Raw genomic sequence first — 21507 nt, 5'->3', positions numbered from 1 at the left:
CAGTGGTTATAGTTTTTATTTTTATTATGTTATTGTTATAAATTTACTTCTATTTTATTCGAATTATTAAATCTTTACACTGCTATTTACCTAATTACTACTTAATGTTTACTTTCGAAATTATAATGAAATTGGTATATGAATTTTATATGTATTTTGTTTTTATAAACGCTATTATATTACTAGTATTGCGCTTTGTTTCAAAAAATCTTGTGCGCTCAGTTGAAATAAATGAAAAAATATATATAAGCTCTACTTTATATTAATGGTATATTCGATTTTTAGACTGGTAGGAGTCAACCTAAAACCAGGTTACTGCGGCTATAAAGATTTATTGTGACATTTACATCGTAGCAAAATCTTCGAAAGCGGTCCCCAATTTTTCCCAATTTGTATAAATGATAGTCCAGTTTGCAGTGACCAGTGAGGAGGCCAGCTCCTTCGCCCTTTTGGTACATAGACTAGGAATAAAGAGCCTCGCCCGCCTCATTCCCGATACCCGATTCCAACACTGCTGTTGAAGGCGCCGCCTGACTATGTAAAAATATGTTAATGGTTTTGTTGACATATTCCCTACGAATCTTTTCGCGTATGCAAAGGTCCACCTCAAAGACCCCTCACTGGAAAGCTGTTGGAAACGATCTCAAGGACAGGGTTCCAAATTGCAATCGCGGGCACCGTTGCAATTGCCCCAGTGAAACCCAAGCACGTTATTATCTTCAGTCTTGAAAGCTTACCGTGGACGAAAAATCGACAGATACATCCAGTGCATGATCGTAGGACCAGATCACAAGTCATTCCAGAGAGACCTTTGGACATCCAAAGGGAAAATCAGGCCTATTTACGATATCAAGATGTGAGCTCCACGTAAGCCCCTTATCAAACGTGACTCCCAGAAACTTAACACTGCCAGAGAAGCCAATCTAAAATCCTTCAATCCAATCTTTGGGTTGGTTCTTTATCTTTCATCGGTGTCGTCTCCGCTTGTCACTAGTTCTGGAATTCTCCAGCGCAGACTTATGGGTCCTTTATAAATTGAAATGGAGTGTTAATTTATGCTGATATGAAAATTTTCAAGAGGATCCGTTCTGTAAATGACGCAGTTTCTCTACAAATGATCTGGATAAGTTTTGCAGATGGTGCACTAGTAACAACTTGAAAATCAACACTAGCAAGTGCGCGCTAACGTGTTATTCCGGACAGAGACAGCCAATAATATCAAATTATACGTTAAATGGTCAAGTTATTAGTAGGGTTGACTCAATTATGGACTTAGGGTTTTGCTTTGATAATAAGCTATCATTCGCCAATCACTACAACTATGTGGTTGGCAAGTCAAGCTCTATGTTAGAATTTTTTAAACGCTGGTTAAGGGAGTTTAGTGACCTCTATATTTTGAAGTCTCTAATTTGTCTCTGGTTCATCCCCATCTTCAATATGCCTTACAAGTTGGGTCGCCTTTTTACAATATTCTTATTAAAAGAATAGAGTCGGTTCAGAAGAATTTTTTGCAATTAGCGCTTTACCACCTTTCTTGGAACGATCCTATTTATTCCTCCTTATGAGGAGGAAGGATAATAGGAATTATACTTGATTGACCCAGCACTTTAAATGATTAAAACGTGATCTCGCGGACGTGATATTCATTTTTCAACTTATGATATCTGATTTGATCTCCCCCAATATTTTTAATAAGATCTTCAACAATTTTAATGTTAGGTCTCGTTCTCCTGATTTTTTTATACTTTCGTTCCATAGAACTAATTATGGGAAAAACGAACCTGTCAGTAGAATGTTGAACCTGTGTAACAAGTTCAAGAACATACTTGATTTAACTTTAACAAACGGCATTATAAAAAAACACTTATTTTCTTATAGATAATTCATCCTTTTTCTAGATTCTAACTTAACTAATAATAATACATATATTGTAATTTTAAAATATTTGTAATCTTTTGTTTTGTTTTTGTTTTCTGTTTTGGATTTGATATACTCGTAGATTTTAGTTTTCTGTAAGTCTCAATATGTAAATTGATATTTATATTATATTGTAATATGTTTAAGCTAAGCATGTAAAATAAAATAAAATAAAATATATAAGTGCATCATTAGCAAATAAAGCTAAATTTTCACCTTCAACTACGTTTTTCATACAATTTATGTAAATTAAAAGTAATATCATTCCAAAAAATTGTACCTCAGGAACTCCTAAAAACATTTCAACTGTTACTTCATGACTGAAACCATTTCATCAATTCCACAAATACCATATTTTTAAAATTTAAATAACAAAATCTCTCTGTTTCAAACACTGACACTACAACTTTACTATAATCCAAAATGATCTTCCAGTTAGTTACAATCGAGTGGCTCGTAACTGGGATTTTTCGGAACCCAGATTGATGTTGAGATATAAATCCATTTGTTTCAAAATGCTTTCAAAATTCAGTATAATATGAAAATATAATTTAAGAACTTGATTCTTTTAAAAAACAAATTGATTTGAGTAGATTGAGACACCATTGATGTTTGTTTTCGTGGATGTGTAATTTTTTCCAGTAATATCAATGTAATTTTTTTACCATTTTTCCAAAAACTTTTTTGAAAAAAGTGCGTATTAGTTTCACTCTGTCCGTCCGTCCGTGGACACTTTTTTGTTTACAAAACTTCTACACTCTTGAAGATAGAAAGCTGAAATTTCATACGTACATAGATCTTCACCAGAAACTTATTTCTGTAGAACAAAATTTTTACCTATCTCCCTCCCTCTAGAAGTTATACCCTCCCAAAACCTTAAAAATGTCCTTCTTTCAAACGCAGAGAGGCAGTGGCTTGCTTCCCCTAGCGCAGTATACTATAGTTAAACTTTAGAAAAACAAAATGCCTGTTCAAATTTACCGTTATCAAAAGTCCTTTTTTCCAAATTTTTGATTTCGTTTTTCTTCTAGACCCCAGCGCGTAGAAGCTTGAGCTTTTAGACATTAACAAATAGTTCATTTTGTTAGAAGAAAATTTTTTTTCATCTCCACCCCCTCTTAAGTTATCGCCTCTTGAAATTTGTAAAATTTGAATTTTTGACAACTTATATTTCCGAAACCGCAAGCTTTTTCAAATTTTTATAAACGCAAAAAGCTAAAGGTAAATTCCATGAAATTAAAATATATAATTATTTTTTTTAACTCACACAATTAACCCTTAAAATCGAGCATTATGTTAACCCCTTTTTATATTAATTTTTGCTTTATTTCAAAGACTGCATATATGCATCATGCCAAATATATGCAATCCTAGATATAGTTTCGTATATGAATGAAAATAATTTTTATAGTGTGATAGGTATACATAGATTGTAAACCATTGGTTTGACCCAATTTTTTTTGATATTCTAATTGTAGCGTCCTTTATTTTTAGTATTTAAAATTTTTTATGTAGCCTGGTGTAGGACAAATAAAACAATGTTCTTTAACTTTTCAACAACGTTTCGATTTAATTTTAAATCTTCATCAGGGCTAAAATAATAATTTTATATGATAATAATGTTTTTACAATATGTCATACATTTCTTATATGTATACTTAAATTAAGTTATTGAACAAATTTTAATTTGATTTTAACATAATTTCCTAACCAGTAGCTCTAATAAATGAATTTAATAAAATTTTTAAAAATCGTCAGTTATTCTTTTTTATTAAATAACTTATAAATAAATAAATAAATAAAATTGAAATAAATAAACAAATTGTAAATGGAACCAAACTAGACTCTTACAAAACTTAAACTATAGTAAAAATAAAAATATCACTAAACAGCTGTTTGTTGTTTTTATTGTTTACATTGCTTACTCTATTGAGACTACAGCTTGTTTTAATTTTTTAAAATTTCATACATATAAATTTATAAAAAGAATTTAAGTTATTTGTATCTGTTTTATAATTTATGTTGTTTTTGTTTAATTCTATGTGTACATTTCATTTATATTCCTCTTATACCAATTTTTCTCCCTGTCTATTATTTGTATTTCCTTGACATTAAAAGTGTGATTATGGTTAAAATGATGTTGCGCTAGCGCTGTTTTATCTGTTTTATTAACGGTTTGAGTGCGGCACAAATTTTGTGGATATATTCCAAAAATGCGGTAGTACTTGGGTATATATAAAAAAAAATTCACAAACGTAGTTAAATAATTAGATCATAAATATTGTATTTTTAAATAAAAACGAGAAAAAAAATAGAGTTGACCTTGTCAACTCTGTGATACCCGTACGAATTTGTTATGTGCGAATAACTAATGTGCCATAACTAACTATGGGGCAGACTATGACTTTAAGTTGCCGTATTACCATATTAATTTATGGAAAATTTCAGTACTATGTGTTATTCAAAATACTGTTTGTGCCAAACTACTATTGATGTTGTATGGCAGCTACCAGAAAGAGCCAAGAAATTTTAGCGAATTTTATCAAGCACATCAGCCCTACTAATATATTCATTTGTGTGAAATCTCAATATCACAGCTTTTATAGTTTCTGAGATATAGTCAAATAACTTTTGAAGTTGTATGGCAGGTACCAGAAGGAGCCAAGTAATTTCAACGACTTTTACGAGACACATCGGCCCTACTAATATATTCACTTGTGTGAAATTTCAATATCACAGCTTTTATAGTTTCTGAGATATAGCCAAATAACTTTTGAAGTTGTATGGCAGGTACCAGAAGGAGCCAAGTAATTTCAACGACTTTTATGTGACACATTGGCCCTACTAATATATTCGTTTGTGTGAAATTTCAATACCATAACTTTTATAGTTTCTGAGATATAGCCAAATAAATTTTGAAGTTGTATGGCAGCTACCAGAAGGAGCCAAGTAATTTCAACGACTTTTATGTGACACATTGGCCCTACTAATATATTCGTTTGTGTGAAATTTCAATACCATAACTTTTATAATTTCTGAGATATAGCCAAATAAATTTTGAAGTTGTATGGCAGCTACCCGAACCGGTACCCCGATCATGTCCAATTTAAATAGGGTTCTGGCACTTACTACAATAAATCATTTGTGAAAATTTGGTGAACTTAGCTAAGCATATATAACATATAACGCACTCAACCGGTTAATGTTTTGTATTTTACAATCATATGTATGTTGATTTAGTCTGTTTTTAGGATATTGTTTTGTTTGTCCTACATTGCACGCTTCACACTCTTGGCAATTATATATTAAGTGTGACTGATTCATTTTGTTCCCTTTATCTTTAAGTAAAGTTTGTGTACTACGTTTTCGTTATAGAAAATGAATTTGTTGTTTTGCATATATGGTTAAAAGACTTTTTTGATTTTGTATGCTATTTCAGGAATATGTTGAAATTTTAAAAATTTGGTGTTGTGTGAATTTGGGGAGAATGATTCTTGTATGTTGTTTTTATTGTCCCTGTTTTTGTATTCCCTAATTATTTTAAGTATGAAAAATTTTGAATAATTAATATTTTTTAATATTTCTTTCTTATATTAAAAGCTTCTAACACTACGTCTACCTTGTCTTTCGGTATTGCCATGAATAAATCATGTACATATATTTTCATTATAGGGATTTTGAATTTTAATTTTTTAAAGGTTGCAATTATTAAGCAATTCATTATTAAATTAGCAAATGAAGGACTAACTGGATTACCCATCGCTGCTCCATCTAGCTGTTGGTAAACTTTACCATTCAATTTAAAATAACTCGAATCAAACACAAATTCTATTAATTCGAAGAACAATTTCAGTGTCAAGTTAGTATATTTTGAAATGCTTCTCCATTGTATTTTTATAATTTTAATTAACAACTCTTTAGGAATACTTGGAAATAACGATACAACATCAAAACTAATATATAATCCTTCGGTAATTTGATATTTTTATTATTTGAACAAGAGCCTTCGAATTAATCACGTTATATTTAAATGTTTTTATATGTTCATATAAGATTTTGTGTAAAAATGCCCCAATTTGATACGTTGGACTGTTTACACACGACACTACTGATCTCATAGCCACATTTTCTTTTTATGTTTTTCGCATGCCGTATAATTTTGGAGCTAGTGAGTTCGATTTTTTCATGTTAATGTATTCTAGCTCATTAATATATTTGCTATTTTATAAGTTTTCTACAAGTATTTTTGCTCTGCTTTGAAAAACGTTGGTAGGGTCCTTATTCAAAATCTTATATATATTATTATCATCTACTATTTCATTCATTCCTCTAACATTACATTACCATTTTGTTAATACAATAGGTAGGTGATGTGATGGCAACAAATTTTGCATACCGAGTTTTCCGTAGGAACGCACTTCTCCAAGGGAAATGTAAATAAACAATTGTCGGTCTGTCGATCAGTCTGTCTGTGTGTACACGCGTACATCAAGTTCGGCTTGACCGATTTTGATGAAATTTTATATGTAAGTTTATTTCGGCTATGGTACGTATTGAGCAACTTTTGAGATATATCAGGACTCGAAAATTGCACTTTTTAGCGGGCCTGTTTTACATTTTTGATCGTAATGAAAAAAATACTCAACAGATTTACTTGAAGTTTCATATATGAGCTTCATTCGACCGTCCGCGAAACCTCTAACTTTTGGAAGAAATCAAGTGTAAGCAACTGGACATTTACTTCGAGCCAAATATACATTTTTGCGTATGTAAAGAGAAATTATCAACCAATTTCATTTTAATTTAATATTTAAATTCTTCGTATTAAAACAATGAACATATAAATTTTTTGGAAAGATCAGGGCTCGGAAACTGATCTGAGGGCCGATTCTACGGAAACAGATTGAACTAATTTCTTGAAATTTGATATTTAGGTTCTGGTTGTTTCCGAAACAAACTGGCGAGCATTTCAGGGAATTCCGGCAGCACAAAGCGAAACTCTACTAAGATCCAAATTTACATATTTCTAGGTATGTTAACAATAAACTTACTAATGCCTTAAAAATTAGAAAGAAGTATTTAACAGGCAGTTTTATAATATTCTGAACAGTTTTACTTAACTAGTCGTTTATCTGCTGACCACATCAGATTTTTGTACATGACCACCTTGCTATTTCCGTTATCGCTATTCTTCGTTTTGCTTTAAAAATTTTTTGTGTTTTTTTATAGTCACTTATGATGTTGTTTAATTTATCTATGTTATTATAAAAGTTTGTGATAATATTCAATAAATTGCTCCTAACTATTGCTTTATCATTTTCAGAAATATTTAAATTAAAGAAGTTATACTCTTTTTCTTTGATGATATCCGGTATGGATATGTCAATTTTTGTTAGTGGTATGCACATTTTCGGATCACAAGCTAATATTCATTTACCTTCCAACTGTAAAGAAACATCGGTATAATTGTACATATATATCTCACAAAATTTAATATTTCTTTGGCGCCTCCAAAAGACAAACCGCGGCGTACATCAGGGATGGTATATCTCCAGAAGAAGCTCGCTAATACGAAAAGAAAAGCCTGTAAAAGCTGAGGGCCTGCGAAACGGTTGTTACAACCAACCATGCCCAGAAGAGGGAAAGATCAGAGACTAACACTTCTGACGTACAACCTTCGAGGAAGAGGTCGATGGAGAGCAATGCTGAGAAAAATGTCCCTTTGATCCAGTGGTGCAAATCAAAGTAGCATGATTTGCACCCCTATGAGAGGCTATCCGACGTCCAGATGGAGAAAATAGAAGCAGCCATCATGGACGAAATAGACAAGGGGTCCGACTCGCATTCCCAGTTTACTGCAGCGTCGCAAAGAGCCGGATGAATATCCGTCACATGCAACAACAGGAACACCAGGGATTGAATTACCAGTGTCTGCAACAGGATTAAACCTTGGGACGGCTCTAGCATAGTTGTGCTAGATGGCGACAACGTTCCCAGATAGCACATCTGTGTTACCTATGTCACAAAGGACGAAACAACCGTCGGTCTCTCCAGGGAAAGGTTCATCGGTGGGATAGAGAAGCAAAATCCCAACCTAAAGATGAGCTCTTGGAGGGTGCTCCGTATGGATGGAGAAAAAAATGGGGGGTAGACGATTCCGGTTTGGAGGATCTATGGAAAGCGGAGTTCCGACTTTTTCTTAATTTCTCCCGAATAACCGTCAGGGTGAAAGGAAGAAAATTACTACAGTGTCCTGGCGTCAGGGCAGGCCCTAAGGAGCCGACAAGACCAACGCCTGGCGCAGAAATAAAGAGCTGTTTAAGGGAGCCGGAAGGGCCTGAGCCCATCGGGGAACCTGAAACGGCTCCAAGGTCTACAGCTGGAGCAGATGGGGCCTCCACCTCAAGAGTAATGGACCTGCGAAGGCAAAAACGGAGGGCGGGAAGGAAAAAGAAAATCTTGCCGGCGCGCAAGTTAAGAAAGACAAAAGGAGCAGGGGGTCCCATGTTGAGCGTTTGCCTAAAGAGCTACAGCCCATAGGCAAGATCCGAAAGAAATGATACGGCTGTGATGTGCATCCAAATAAATCTACAGCACGAAACGGAATCTACGGATGCTCTGGCTTATAGATTTGTGAAGGATCACCTCGAAATCGTCCTTATCCAAGAACCTTACATAGTGAAGGATCAGCTTAAGGGCCTAACAGGTCAGCTATTGTATGACAATACAATTGGAGGTAGGGCTAGGGCCTGTATCTTGTTTAGTAAAAGACTAACGTAAGATTCAGATCACTACTCAAAGGACCAGATAGCTGCGTTGGTAAAGGTAAGATCCCTCGTGGGTTGGACAAAGTTTGTTGTATGTTCATCCTATCTTCGGGGTGACTGTGCCCATCCAGAAGAACAGTTAAGGGACCTAGTGAACTTCTGTGGAAGAAAAAACTTCCAGGGCGGGGTTCTTTCTCCCCTTCTGTCAGCAACACAGAGGTCTTGTTGCTGATTCGTCTGGGCCAGAATACACGACAGGTGATCATTAGGCTCCTATTTATACCTGCATTTTATGAATACTTCCTATTTATGAATACATGAAATGAATACATTCATTTTTCACTATCCATGTTTCGGAGCCACACAACAGGACCACCTTCACACATGTGTTGAATATTCTGAGTTTTGTATTCCTGGATAAGTGTGAGGATTTCCATATGGTCCATAATCTCCCGAATGCCGCCTTGGCAAGTTTTAACCTATTTTCAACGTTTTCTTTGACCCCCCCCGTTGTCGAGGTAATTGAATTTTACAACATCTTGTATTGCGGCTATATTTATAACGATGGGGATAATGTTTGTTGCGTTGAGTCGGAGTGATTTGGTTTTTCTCGTATTTGTTTTCAGACCGACCGCTGCTGCTTTTGTATGCAGCTCGTTCAATTTTGCTTGCATGTCTGAATGTGTGTGGGACAACAGAGCGATATCATCTGCGTATTCCAAATCCTCCAGGCGTCTCGTTAAAGACCATTGTATGCCCCTTGGAGTGGTGGTTGACTTCCGCATTATTTCGTCTAGGGCTATGTTGAATAGTAGCGGAGAGTGTGGACGTATACAAATAGTCTATGTAGGTAATCTGGAAACACTGTCTGTAGCCTGTGATAGCCTTTGGAAATCGGGCTCTGTTCAGTGCAGATTTTGCGGGGGCGCTGATGAAACTGCCGTTCATGTACCTTGCGACTGCCCGGCACCGGCGGCGTAATTATTTTGGACAGAGTTTCTTAAAAGTTCGGGAACTGCTGTCTAACTCTTTTAGGAATATCTCCGTTTACATACTTGGAACGTTGATATTGTAGAAGGAACGTGGGGAGGCTACAATAAGTCGCGAATGGCTGCGGTGGCCCGGGGGATACTCCTGCCCCACCCGGTTCGCTTGAAAAAATGTACAATCTAGTAAATTATGTTAATATAAAATTTAAATTTGTTCAATAACTTAATGAATGTATATATATAAGACATGTATGACATACTCTAAAAACAGTATTATCATATAAAGTTTTAATTTTAGCCCTGATGAAGATTTAAAATTAGTCGAAACGTTGGTGAAAAGCTAAAGAACATTATTTTATTTCTCCTACACCAGACTACACGAAAAATTTTAAATCATATTAACTTCACATCTTGTAAGGTCTCTATTATTGCTACTTTTTTATCGTTACAATATTATATTTTATATACTATATGAAGAATATTTGACTTTAATAGTTTTTCAAGTTTTTCAAGTTTCAAGAAATTTTCAAGTTCAATTTTTTGCTGAGCATATAAAATTTAGTTTAAGTGTTTTTAAGTATGTTTAATTTCTATTCATAAGTAATGTTGTTATTTTTTTTAAGGAAAAATGAGAGATTTTTTTGGAATTAGCTAATTTTTTTATAAATACCTTGATTTAATTTAAAATAAATAAATAAATAATTAAATAAATAAACAAAAGAAAATTAGCCTCAAAATAAATTTTTTTTTCAATATCATAATTAAAAAGTTTAAAAAAAAGTTTTTTATTGCAAAATCGGATGTTTTTTGAAATTGTAAAACGGCAAAATGTCGATTTGTTCAAATTAAATTATAGTAAAAAAATAGAAAATCACATAAATATTATTTCGCTGCTCTACTTCTCATTTGTAGTAATTTCATATGATTTGATTATTATCTTTGTCTATTACACCTTTTTTATTTTTTATTGTTATTTTTTTTCAAATTCCCATTTATCATGATCGTAGGACCAGATCACAAGTCATTCCAGAGAGACCTTTGGACATCCAAAGGGAAAATCAGGCCTATTTACGATATCAAGATGTGAGCTCCACGTAAGCCCCTTATCAAACGTGACTCCCAGAAACTTAACACTGCCAGAGAAGCCAATCTAAAATCCTTCAATCCAATCTTTGGGTTGGTTCTTTATCTTTCATCGGTGTCGTCTCCGCTTGTCACTAGTTCTGGAATTCTCCAGCGCAGACACATGGGTCCATTGCTCTTCATAATCGCTGTTAATGACATAGCGTCCGTTTTAAATTGAAATGGAGTGTTAATTTATGCTGATGATATGAAAATTTTCAAGAGGATCCGTTCTGTAAATGACGCAGTTTCTCTACAAATGATCTGGATAAGTTTTGCAGATGGTGCACTAGTAACAACTTGAAAATCAACACTAGCAAGTGCGCGCTAACGTGTTATTCCGGACAGAGACAGCCAATAATATCAAATTATACGTTAAATGGTCAAGTTATTAGTAGGGTTGACTCAATTATGGACTTAGGGTTTTGCTTTGATAATAAGCTATCATTCGCCAATCACTACAACTATGTGGTTGGCAAGTCAAGCTCTATGTTAGAATTTTTTAAACGCTGGTTAAGGGAGTTTAGTGACCTCTATATTTTGAAGTCTCTAATTTGTCTCTGGTTCGTCCCCATCTTGAATATGCCTTACAAGTTGGGTCGCCTTTTTACAATATTCTTATTAAAAGAATAGAGTCGGTTCAGAAGAATTTTTTGCAATTAGCGCTTTACCACCTTTCTTGGAACGATCCTATTTATTCCTATTATCCTTCCTCCTTATGAGGAGGAAGGATAATAGGAATTATACTTGATTGACCCAGCACTTTAAATGATTAAAACGTGATCTCGCGGACGTGATATTCATTTTTCAACTTATGATATCTGATTTGATATCCCCCAATATTTTTAATAAGATCGTCAACAATTTTAATGTTAGGTCTCGTTCTCCTGATTTTTTTATACTTTCGTTCCGTAGAACTAATTATGGGAAAAACGAACCTGTCAGTAGAATGTTGAACCTGTGTAACAAGTTCAAGAACATACTTGATTTAACTTTAACAAACGGCATTATAAAAAAACACTTATTTTCTTATAGATAATTCATCCTTTTTCTAGATTCTAACTTAACTAATACATATACATATTGTAATTTTAAAATATTTGTAATCTTTTGTTTTGTTTTTGTTTTCTGTTTTGGATTTGATATACTCGTAGATTTTAGTTTTCTGTAAGTCTCAATATGTAAATTGATATTTATATTATATTGTAATATGTTTAAGCTAAGCATGTAAAATAAAATAAAATAAAATATATAAGTGCATCATTAGCAAATAAAGCTAAATTTTCACCTTCAACTACGTTTTTCATACAATTTATGTAATTTAAAAGTAATATCATTCCAAAAAATTGTACCTCAGGAACTCCTAAAAACATTTCAACTGTTACTTCATGACTGAAACCATTTCATCAATTCCACGAATACCATATTTTTAAAATTTAAATAACAAAATCTCTCTGTTTCAAACACTGACACTACAACTTTACTATAATCCAAAATGATCTTCCAGTTAGTTACTATCGAGTGGCTCGTAACTGGGATTTTTCGGAACCCAGATTGATGTTGAGATATAAATCCATTTGTTTCAAAATACTTTCAAAATTCAGTATAATATGAAAATATAATTTAAGAACTTGATTCTTTTAAAAAACAAATTGATTTGAGTAGATTGAGACACCATTGATGTTTGTTTTCGTGGATGTGTAATTTTTTCCAGTAATATCAATGTAATTTTTTTTACCACTTTTCCAAAAACTTTTTTGAAAAAAGTGCGTATTAGTTTCACTCTGTCCGTCCGTCCGTGGACACTTTTTTGTTTACAAAACTTCTACACTCTTGAAGATAGAAAGCTGAAATTTCATGCGTACATAGATCTTCACTAGAAACATATTTCTGTAGAACAAAATTTTTACCTATCTCCCTCCCTCTAGAAGTTATACCCTCCCAAAACCTTAAAAATGTCCTTCTTTCAAACGCAGAGAGGCAGTGGCTTGCTTCCCCTAGCGCAGTATACTATAGTTATCCTTTAGAAAAACAAAATGGCTGTTCAAATTTACCGTTATCAAAAGTCCTTTTTTTCCAAATTTTTGATTTCGTTTTTCTTCTAGACCCCAGCGCGTAGAAGCTTGAGCTTTTAGACATTAACAAATAGTTCATTTTGTTAGAAGAAAATTTTTTTTCATCTCCACCCCCTCTTAAGTTATCGCCTCTTGAAATTTGTAAAATTTGAATTTTTGACAACTTATATTTCCGAAACCGCAAGCTTTTTCAAATTTTTATAAACGCAAAAAGCTAAAGGTAAATTCCATGAAATTAAAATATATAATTATTTTTCTTAACTCACACAATTAACCCTTAAAATCGAGCATTATGTTAACCCCTTTTTATATTAATTTTTGCTTTATTTCAAAGACTGCATATATGCATCATGCCAAATATATGCAATCCTAGATATAGTTTCGTATATGAATGAAAATAATTTTTATAGTGTGATAGGTATACATAGATTGTAAACCATTGGTTTGACCCAATTTTTTTTGATATTCTAATTGTAGCGTCCTTTATTTTTAGTATTTAAAATTTTTTATGTAGCCTGGTGTAGGACAAATAAAACAATGTTCTTTAACTTTTCAACAACGTTTCGATTTAATTTTAAATCTTCATCAGGGCTAAAATAATAATTTTATATGATAATAATGTTTTTACAATATGTTATACATTTCTTATATGTATACTTAAATTAAGTTATTGAACAAATTTTAATTTGATTTTAACATAATTTCCTAACCAGTAGCTCTAATAAATGAATTTAATAAAATTTTTAAAAATCGTCAGTTATTCTTTTTTATTAAATAACATATAAATAAATAAATAAATAAAATTGAAATAAATAAACAAATTGTAAATGGAACCAAACTAGACTCTTACAAAACTTAAACTATAGTAAAAATAAAAATATCACTAATCAGCTGTTTGTTGTTTTTATTGTTTACATTGCTTACTCTATTGAGACTACAGCTTGTTTTAATTTTTTGAAATTTCATACATATAAATTTATAAAAAGAATTTAAGTTATTTGTATCTGTTTTATAATTTATGTTGTTTTTGTTTAATTCTATGTGTACATTTCATTTATATTCCTCTTATACCAATTTTTCTCCCTGTCTATTATTTGTATTTCCTTGAAATTAAAAGTGTGATTATGGTTAAAATGATGTTGCGCTAGCGCTGTTTTATCTGTTTTATTAACGGTTTGAGTGCGGCACAAATTTTGTGGATATATTCCAAAAATGCGGTAGTACTTGGGTATATATTAAAAAAATTCACAAACGTAGTTAAATAATTAGATCATAAATATTGTATTTTTAAATAAAAAACATAAGAAATAGGGTTTATACATTTAAATTGTCTTTGATTTACTTCTTTGAAAACAATTAGAAAATTGAAATTTACAAATTTTCCTTGCAAGAATGGTTTGCTGCACAAAGCGCATGAAGCCCTCTTTTACAATTGGTTTCGAGCTATAAAGCGGCGACTATATAAATAATGGTTGTACGATAAAAAAAAAACAAAAAAAATGTTATATTATACGAAAAAACTGTACATACCGCTAATGTAACCAAAATGATACAATAAATAGGAGCGCTATCACTAGAATTTTGGCATAAAGCAAAAGGAGTAATAAAGCTATCGCGCTTCCCGCAGTTTTGGCATATAACAAGCGGAGCGCTTTCGCGCTCCTCCGCACTCAACCGGTTAATGTTTTGTATTTTACAATCATATGTATGTTGATTTAGTCTGTTTTTAGGATATTGTTTTGTTTGTCCTACATTGCACGCTTCACACTCTTGGCAATTATATATTAAGTGTGACTGATTCATTTTGTTCCCTTTATCTTTAAGTAAAGTTTGTGTACTACGTTTTCGTTATAGAAAATGAATTTGTTGTTTTGCATATATGGTTAAAAGACTTTTTCGATTTTGTATGCTATTTCAGGAATATGTTGAAATTTTAAAAATTTGTTGTTGTGTGAATTTGGGAAGAATGATTCTTGTATGTTGTTTTTATTGTCCCTGTTTTTGTATTCCCTAATTATTTTAAGTATGAAAAATTTTGAATAATTAATATTTTTTAATATTTCTTTCTTATATTAAAAGCTTCTAACACTACGTCTACCTTGTCTTTCGGTATTGCCATGAATAAATCATGTACATATATTTTCATTATAGGGATTTTGAATTTTAATTTTTTAAAGGTTGCAATTATTGAGCAATTCATTATTAAATTAGCAAATGAAGGACTAACTGGATTACCCATCGCTGCTCCATCTAGCTGTTGGTAAACTTTACCATTCAATTTAAAATAACTCGAATCAAACACAAATTCTATTAATTCGAAGAACAATTTCAGTGTCAAGTTAGTATATTTTGAAATGCTTCTCCATTGTATTTTTATAATTTTAATTAACAACTCTTTAGGAATACTTGGAAATAACGATACAACATCAAAACTAATATATAATCCTTCGGTAATTTGATATTTTTATTATTTGAACAAGAGCCTTCGAATTAATCACGTTATATTTAAATGTTTTTATATGTTCATATAAGATTTTGTGTAAAAATGCCCCAATTTGATACGTTGGACTGTTTACACACTACACTACTGATCTCATAGCCACATTTTCTTTTTATGTTTTTCGCATGCCGTATAATTTTGGAGCTAGTGAGTTCGATTTTTTCATGTTAATGTATTCTAGCTCATTAATATATTTGCTATTTTATAAGTTTTCTACAAGTATTTTTGCTCTGCTTTGAAAAACGTTGGTAGGGTCCTTATTCAAAATCTTATATATATTATTATCATCTACTATTTCATTCATTCCTCTAACATTACATTACCATTTTGTTAATACAATAGGTAGGTGATGTGATGGCAACAAATTTTGCATACTGAGTTTTCCGTAGGAACGCACTTCTCCAAGGGAAATGTAAATAAACAATTGTCGGTCTGTCGATCAGTCTGTCTGTGTGTACACGCGTACATCAAGTTCGGCTTGACCGATTTTGATGAAATTTTATATGTAAGTTTATTTCGGCTATGGTACGTATTGAGCAACTTTTGAGATATATCAGGACTCGAAAATTGCACTTTTTAGCGGGCCTGTTTTACATTTTTGATCGTAATGAAAAAAATACTCAACAGATTTACTTGAAGTTTCATATATGAGCTTCATTCGACCGTCCGCGAAACCTCTAACTTTTGGAAGAAATCAAGTGTAAGCAACTGGACATTTACTTCGGGCCAAATATACATTTTTGCGTATGTAAAGAGAAATTATCAACCAATTTCATTTTAATTTAATATTTAAATTCTTCGTATTAAAACAATGAACATATAAATTTTTTGGAAAGATCAGGGCTCGGAAACTGATCTGAGGGCCGATTCTACGGAAACAGATTGAACTAATTTCTTGAAATTTGATATTTAGGTTCTGGTTGTTTCCGAAACAAACTGGCGAGCATTTCAGGGAATTCCGGCAGCACAAAGCGAAACTCTACTAAGATCCAAATTTACATATTTCTAGGTATGTTAACAATAAACTTACTAATGCCTTAAAAATTAGAAAGAAGTATTTAACAGACAGTTTTATAATATTCTGAACATTTTTACTTAACTAGTCGTTTATCTGCTGACCACATCAGATTTTTGTACATGACCACCTTGCTATTTCCGTTATCGCTATTCTTCGTTTTGCTTTAAAAATTTTTTGTGTTTTTTTATAGTCACTTATGATGTTGTTTAATTTATCTATGTTATTATAAAAGTTTGTGATAATATTCAATAAATTGCTCCTAACTATTGCTTTATCATTTTCAGAAATATTTAAATTAAAGAAGTTATACTCTTTTTCTTTGATGATATCCGGTATGGATATGTCAATTTTTGTTAGTGGCATGCACATTTTCGGATCACAAGCTAATATTCATTTACCTTCCAACTGTAAAGAAACATCGGTATAATTGTACATATATATCTCACAAAATTTAATATTTCTTTGGCGCCTCCAAAAGACAAACCGCGGCGTACATCAGGGATGGTATATCTCCAGAAGAAGCTCGCTAATACGAAAAGAAAAGCCTGTAAAAGCTGAGGGCCTGCGAAACGGTTGTTACAACCAACCATGCCCAGAAGAGGGAAAGATCAGAGACTAACACTTCTGACGTACAACCTTCGAGGAAGAGGTCGATGGAGAGCAATGCTGAGAAAAATGTCCCTTTGATCCAGTGGTGCAAATCAAAGTAGCATGATTTGCACCCCTATGAGAGGCTATCCGACGTCCAGATGGAGAAAATAGAAGCAGCCATCATGGACGAAATAGACAAGGGGTCCGACTCGCATTCCCAGTTTACTGCAGCGTCGCAAAGAGCCGGATGAATATCCGTCACATGCAACAACAGGAACACCAGGGATTGAATTACCAGTGTCTGCAACAGGATTAAACCTTGGGACGGCTCTAGCATAGTTGTGCTAGATGGCGACAACGTGCACATCTGTGTTACCTATGTCACAAAGGACGAAACAACCGTCGGTCTCTCCAGTGAAAGGTTCATCGGTGGGATAGAGAAGCAAAATCCCAAACTAAAGATGAGCTCTTGGAGGGTGCTCCGTATGGATGGAGAAAAAAATGGGGGGTAGACGATTCCGGTTTGGAGGATCTATGGAAAGCGGAGTTCCGACTTTTTCTTAATTTCTCCCGAATAACCGTCAGGGTGAAAGGAAGAAAATTACTACAGTGTCCTGGCGTCAGGGCAGGCTCTAAGGAGCCGACAAGACCAACGCCTGGCGCAGAAATAAAGAGCTGTTTAAGGGAGCCGGAAGGGCCTGAGCCCATCGGGGAACCTGAAACGGCTCAAGGTCTACAGCTGGAGCAGATGGGGCCTCCACCTCAAGAGTAATGGACCCGCGAAGGCAAAAACGGAGGGCGGGAAGGAAAAAGAAAATCTTGCCGGCGCGCAAGTCAAGAAAGACAAAAGGAGCAGGGGGTCCCATGTTGAGCGTTTGCCTAAAGAGCTACAGCCCATAGGCAAGAGCCGAAAGAAATGATACGGCTGTGATGTGCATCCAAATAAATCTACAGCACGAAACGGAATCTACGGATGCTCTGGCTTATAGATTTGTGAAGGATCACCTCGAAATCGTCCTTATCCAAGAACCTTACATAGTGAAGGATCAGCTTAAGGGCCTAACAGGTCAGCTATTGTATGACAATACAATTGGAGGTAGGGCTAGGGCCTGTATCTTGTTTAGTAAAAGACTAACGTAAGATTCAGATCACTACTCCAAGGACCAGATAGCTGCGTTGGTAAAGGTAAGATCCCTCGTGGGTTGGACAGAGTTTGTTGTATGTTCATCCTATCTTCGGGGTGACTGTGCCCATCCAGAAGAACAGTTAAGGGACCTAGTGAACTTCTGTGGAAGAAGAAACTTCCAGGGCGGGGTTCTTTCTCCCCTTCTGTCAGCAACACAGAGGTCTTGTTGCTGATTCGTCTGGGCCAGAATACACGACAGGTGATCATTAGGCTCCTATTTATACCTGCATTTTATGAATACCTCCTATTTATGAATACATGAAATGAATACATTCATTTTTCACTATCCATGTTTCGGAGTCACACAACAGGACCACCTTCACACATGTGTTGAATATTCTGAGTTTTGTATTCCTGGATAAGTGTGAGGATTTCCATATGGTCCATAATCTCCCGAATGCCGCCTTGGCAAGTTTTAACCTATTTTCAACGTTTTCTTTGACCCCTCCCGTTGTCGAGGTAATTGAATTTTACAACATCTTGTATTGCGGCTGTATTTATAACGATGGGGATAATGTTTGTTGCGTTGAGTCGGAGTGATTTGGTTTTTCTCGTATTTGTTTTCAGACCGACCGCTGCTGCTTTTGTATGCAGCTCGTTCAATTTTGCTTGCATGTCTGAATGTGTGTGGGACAACAGAGCGATGTCATCTGCGTATTCCAAATCCTCCAGGCGTCTCGTTAAAGACCATTGTATGCCCCTTGGAGTGGTGGTTGACTTCCGCATTATTTCGTCTAGGGCTATGTTGAATAGTAGCGGAGAGTGTGGACGTATACAAATAGTCTATAGTCTGTGATAGCCTTTGGAAATCGGGCTCTGTTCAGTGCAGATTTTGCGGGGGCGCTGATGAAACTGCCGTTCATGTACCTTGCGACTGCCCGGCACCGGCGGCGTAATTATTTTGGACAGAGTTTCTTAAATGTTCGGGAACTGCTGTCTAACTCTCTTAGGGATATCTCCGGTTACATACTTGGAACGTTGATATTGTAGAAGGAACGTGGGGAGGCTACAATAAGTCGCGAATGGCTGCGGTGGCCCGGGGGATACTCCTGCCCCACCCGGTTCGCTTGAAAAAATGCACAATCTAGTAAATTATGTTAATATAAAATTTAAATTTGTTCAATAACTTAATGAATGTATATATATAAGACATGTATGACATACTCTAAAAACAGTATTATCATATAAAGTTTTAATTTTAGCCCTGATGAAGATTTAAAATTAGTCGAAACGTTGGTGAAAAGCTAAAGAACATTATTTTATTTCTCCTACACCAGACTACACGAAAAATTTTAAATCATATTAACTTCACATCTTGTAAGGTCTCTATTATTGCTACTTTTTTATCGTTACAATATTATATTTTATGTTCTATATGAAGAATATTTGACTTTAATAGTTTTTCAAGTTTTTCAAGTTTCAAGAAATTTTCAAGTTCAATTTTTTGCTGAGCATATAAAATTTAGTTTAAGTGTTTTTAAGTATGTTTAATTTCTATTCATAAGTAATGTTGTTATTTTTTTTAAGGAAAAATGAGAGATTTTTTTGGAATTAGCTAATTTTTTTATAAATACCTTGATTTAATTTAAAATAAATAAATAAATAATTAAATAAATAAACAAAAGAAAATTAGCCTCAAAATAAATTTTTTTTTCAATATCATAATTAAAAAGTTTAAAAAAAAGTTTTTTATTGCAAAATCGGATGTTTTTTGAAATTGTAAAACGGCAAAATGTCGATTTGTTCAAATTAAATTATAGTAAAAAAATAGAAAATCACATAAATATTATTTCGCTGCTCTACTTCTCATTTGTAGTAATTTCATATGATTTGATTATTATCTTTGTCTATTACACCTTTTTTATTTTTTATTGTTATTTTTTTTCAAATTCCCATTTAGTTTGCAAGTGAAACAATTTAAATTGCAGATGCAAGAAAATCCTTGAAAAGGTTATTCTTCTTTTTTGTTTTATTTATTTATCGTTGAAATATTTAGAAAATTATGATACTACATAACAATACTGAGTTTGAATTAATAAAGCAAATATAATTCATATTTGTTATTAATTCAAATAGCAAAAGATATGTGTGTTACTTATAAAGGTTTAAAATGTATGTTTTATATTTTTAACAAATTTTATTAGTTATAAAATAGTAAAATGAACTTTAAATATTTTGTATTTATAAATTGCCACTAACATATTTCAGTTTTTTTTAAAATATAAACAAATAAAATGGGGTAAACTTTAACATCAAAAATATAAAAATATAGAATGAAACAAAACAAGACAAAAGAAAAGTTCTTACCATGAATTGCAGCTTTTCCCTCTGGACTAGCCATTTCGAGTTGTCTGTTTTTGAATTCCCACAATGTATTATTATCAATATTATTTTTGGAATGTATTTTATTTTATATAACATTACCAACTCCTGGAAATAGATAAAAAATTATAACAATTAATACTGTAGCTGCTTATGCAAAATATACTTAAAAAAATTAATAATCATAACACAGATTCATATAGTACTTGAGGAGGAGTAAGTAGAAAGAATACCGTTTAGGCAATTACAATCAAATACTTTTATCTTATCTTAATATATCTTATCTTAATATCTTAAATAACATAATGCTCGAGTTTCAGGGTTAATTGCGTGAGCTAACAAAAATAATTATATTTAATGTCATGGAATTTACCGTTAGCTTTTTGCGTTTATAGAAATTTAAAAAAACCTTGCGGTTTCGGATATATAAGGCATCAAAAATTCTAATTTTACAAATAACAAGAAGCGATAACTTGATAGGGGGAGGAGGTGGAAAAACTAACGAAATATACTATTTCGTTAGTATATCTACTAACGAAATATACTATTTGTCTAAAAGCTGCTAAAATTTCAGGCTCCTACAACCTGGGGCCTTGAGGTAAAACAACATCAAAAATTTGGAAACAACGGATTTTAGATAACGGTAAATTTGAACAACTATTTTGTTTTTTTTTTTTTTGAAATTTAAAAAATCATTTTTAAGGTGGGTGGGGGGGGGGGGGGGTGGTGGGGGGGGGGAGGAGTAAAACTTTTAGAGGGGGGGAGATAGGTAAACAATTTTTTCTACGGAAATAAGTTTCTAGTAAAGATCTATGTACATAAAAATTTCACCTTTTTATCTTGAAGAGTGTAGAGATTTTGTAAACATGTCCACTGGAGGACGGAAGGACAGAATGAAACTAATAAGCACTTTTTTTTTAATTTTTTGGAAAAGGGCTAAAAATTTTACCTAGTTCTGAAATTTTGGATAATATATTTTCTGTGACATCCAAATTCTCTCAAAACAAAGATTTATTACAG

General features: G+C 33.1%; 1 protein-coding gene across 2 annotated transcripts in view; it reads right to left on the bottom strand.

Moving 5' to 3' along the window:
• The window catches only part of LOC129616434 (histone deacetylase 4), a 174987-nt gene extending 154391 nt beyond the window's left edge, over positions 1-20596 (bottom strand). For both annotated transcript variants that reach the window (XM_055532059.1, XM_055532060.1), the window contains exon 1: positions 20473-20596. In XM_055532059.1, the coding sequence (XP_055388034.1) occupies positions 20473-20506 (34 nt within the window). In that variant the 5' untranslated portion in view covers positions 20507-20596. The remainder of the gene's footprint in view (positions 1-20472) is intronic.
• Positions 20597-21507: the final 911 nt, after the last annotated feature.

The sequence above is a fragment of the Condylostylus longicornis genome, unplaced genomic scaffold, assembly GCF_029603195.1.
Source record: "Condylostylus longicornis isolate FDR11 unplaced genomic scaffold, ASM2960319v2 ptg000205l, whole genome shotgun sequence".
In the NCBI taxonomy this organism is placed as follows: Eukaryota; Metazoa; Arthropoda; class Insecta; order Diptera; family Dolichopodidae; genus Condylostylus; species Condylostylus longicornis.
The sequence above is the reverse complement of the archived record's forward strand: the minus strand, read 5'-3'. Positions and strand labels throughout refer to the sequence as shown.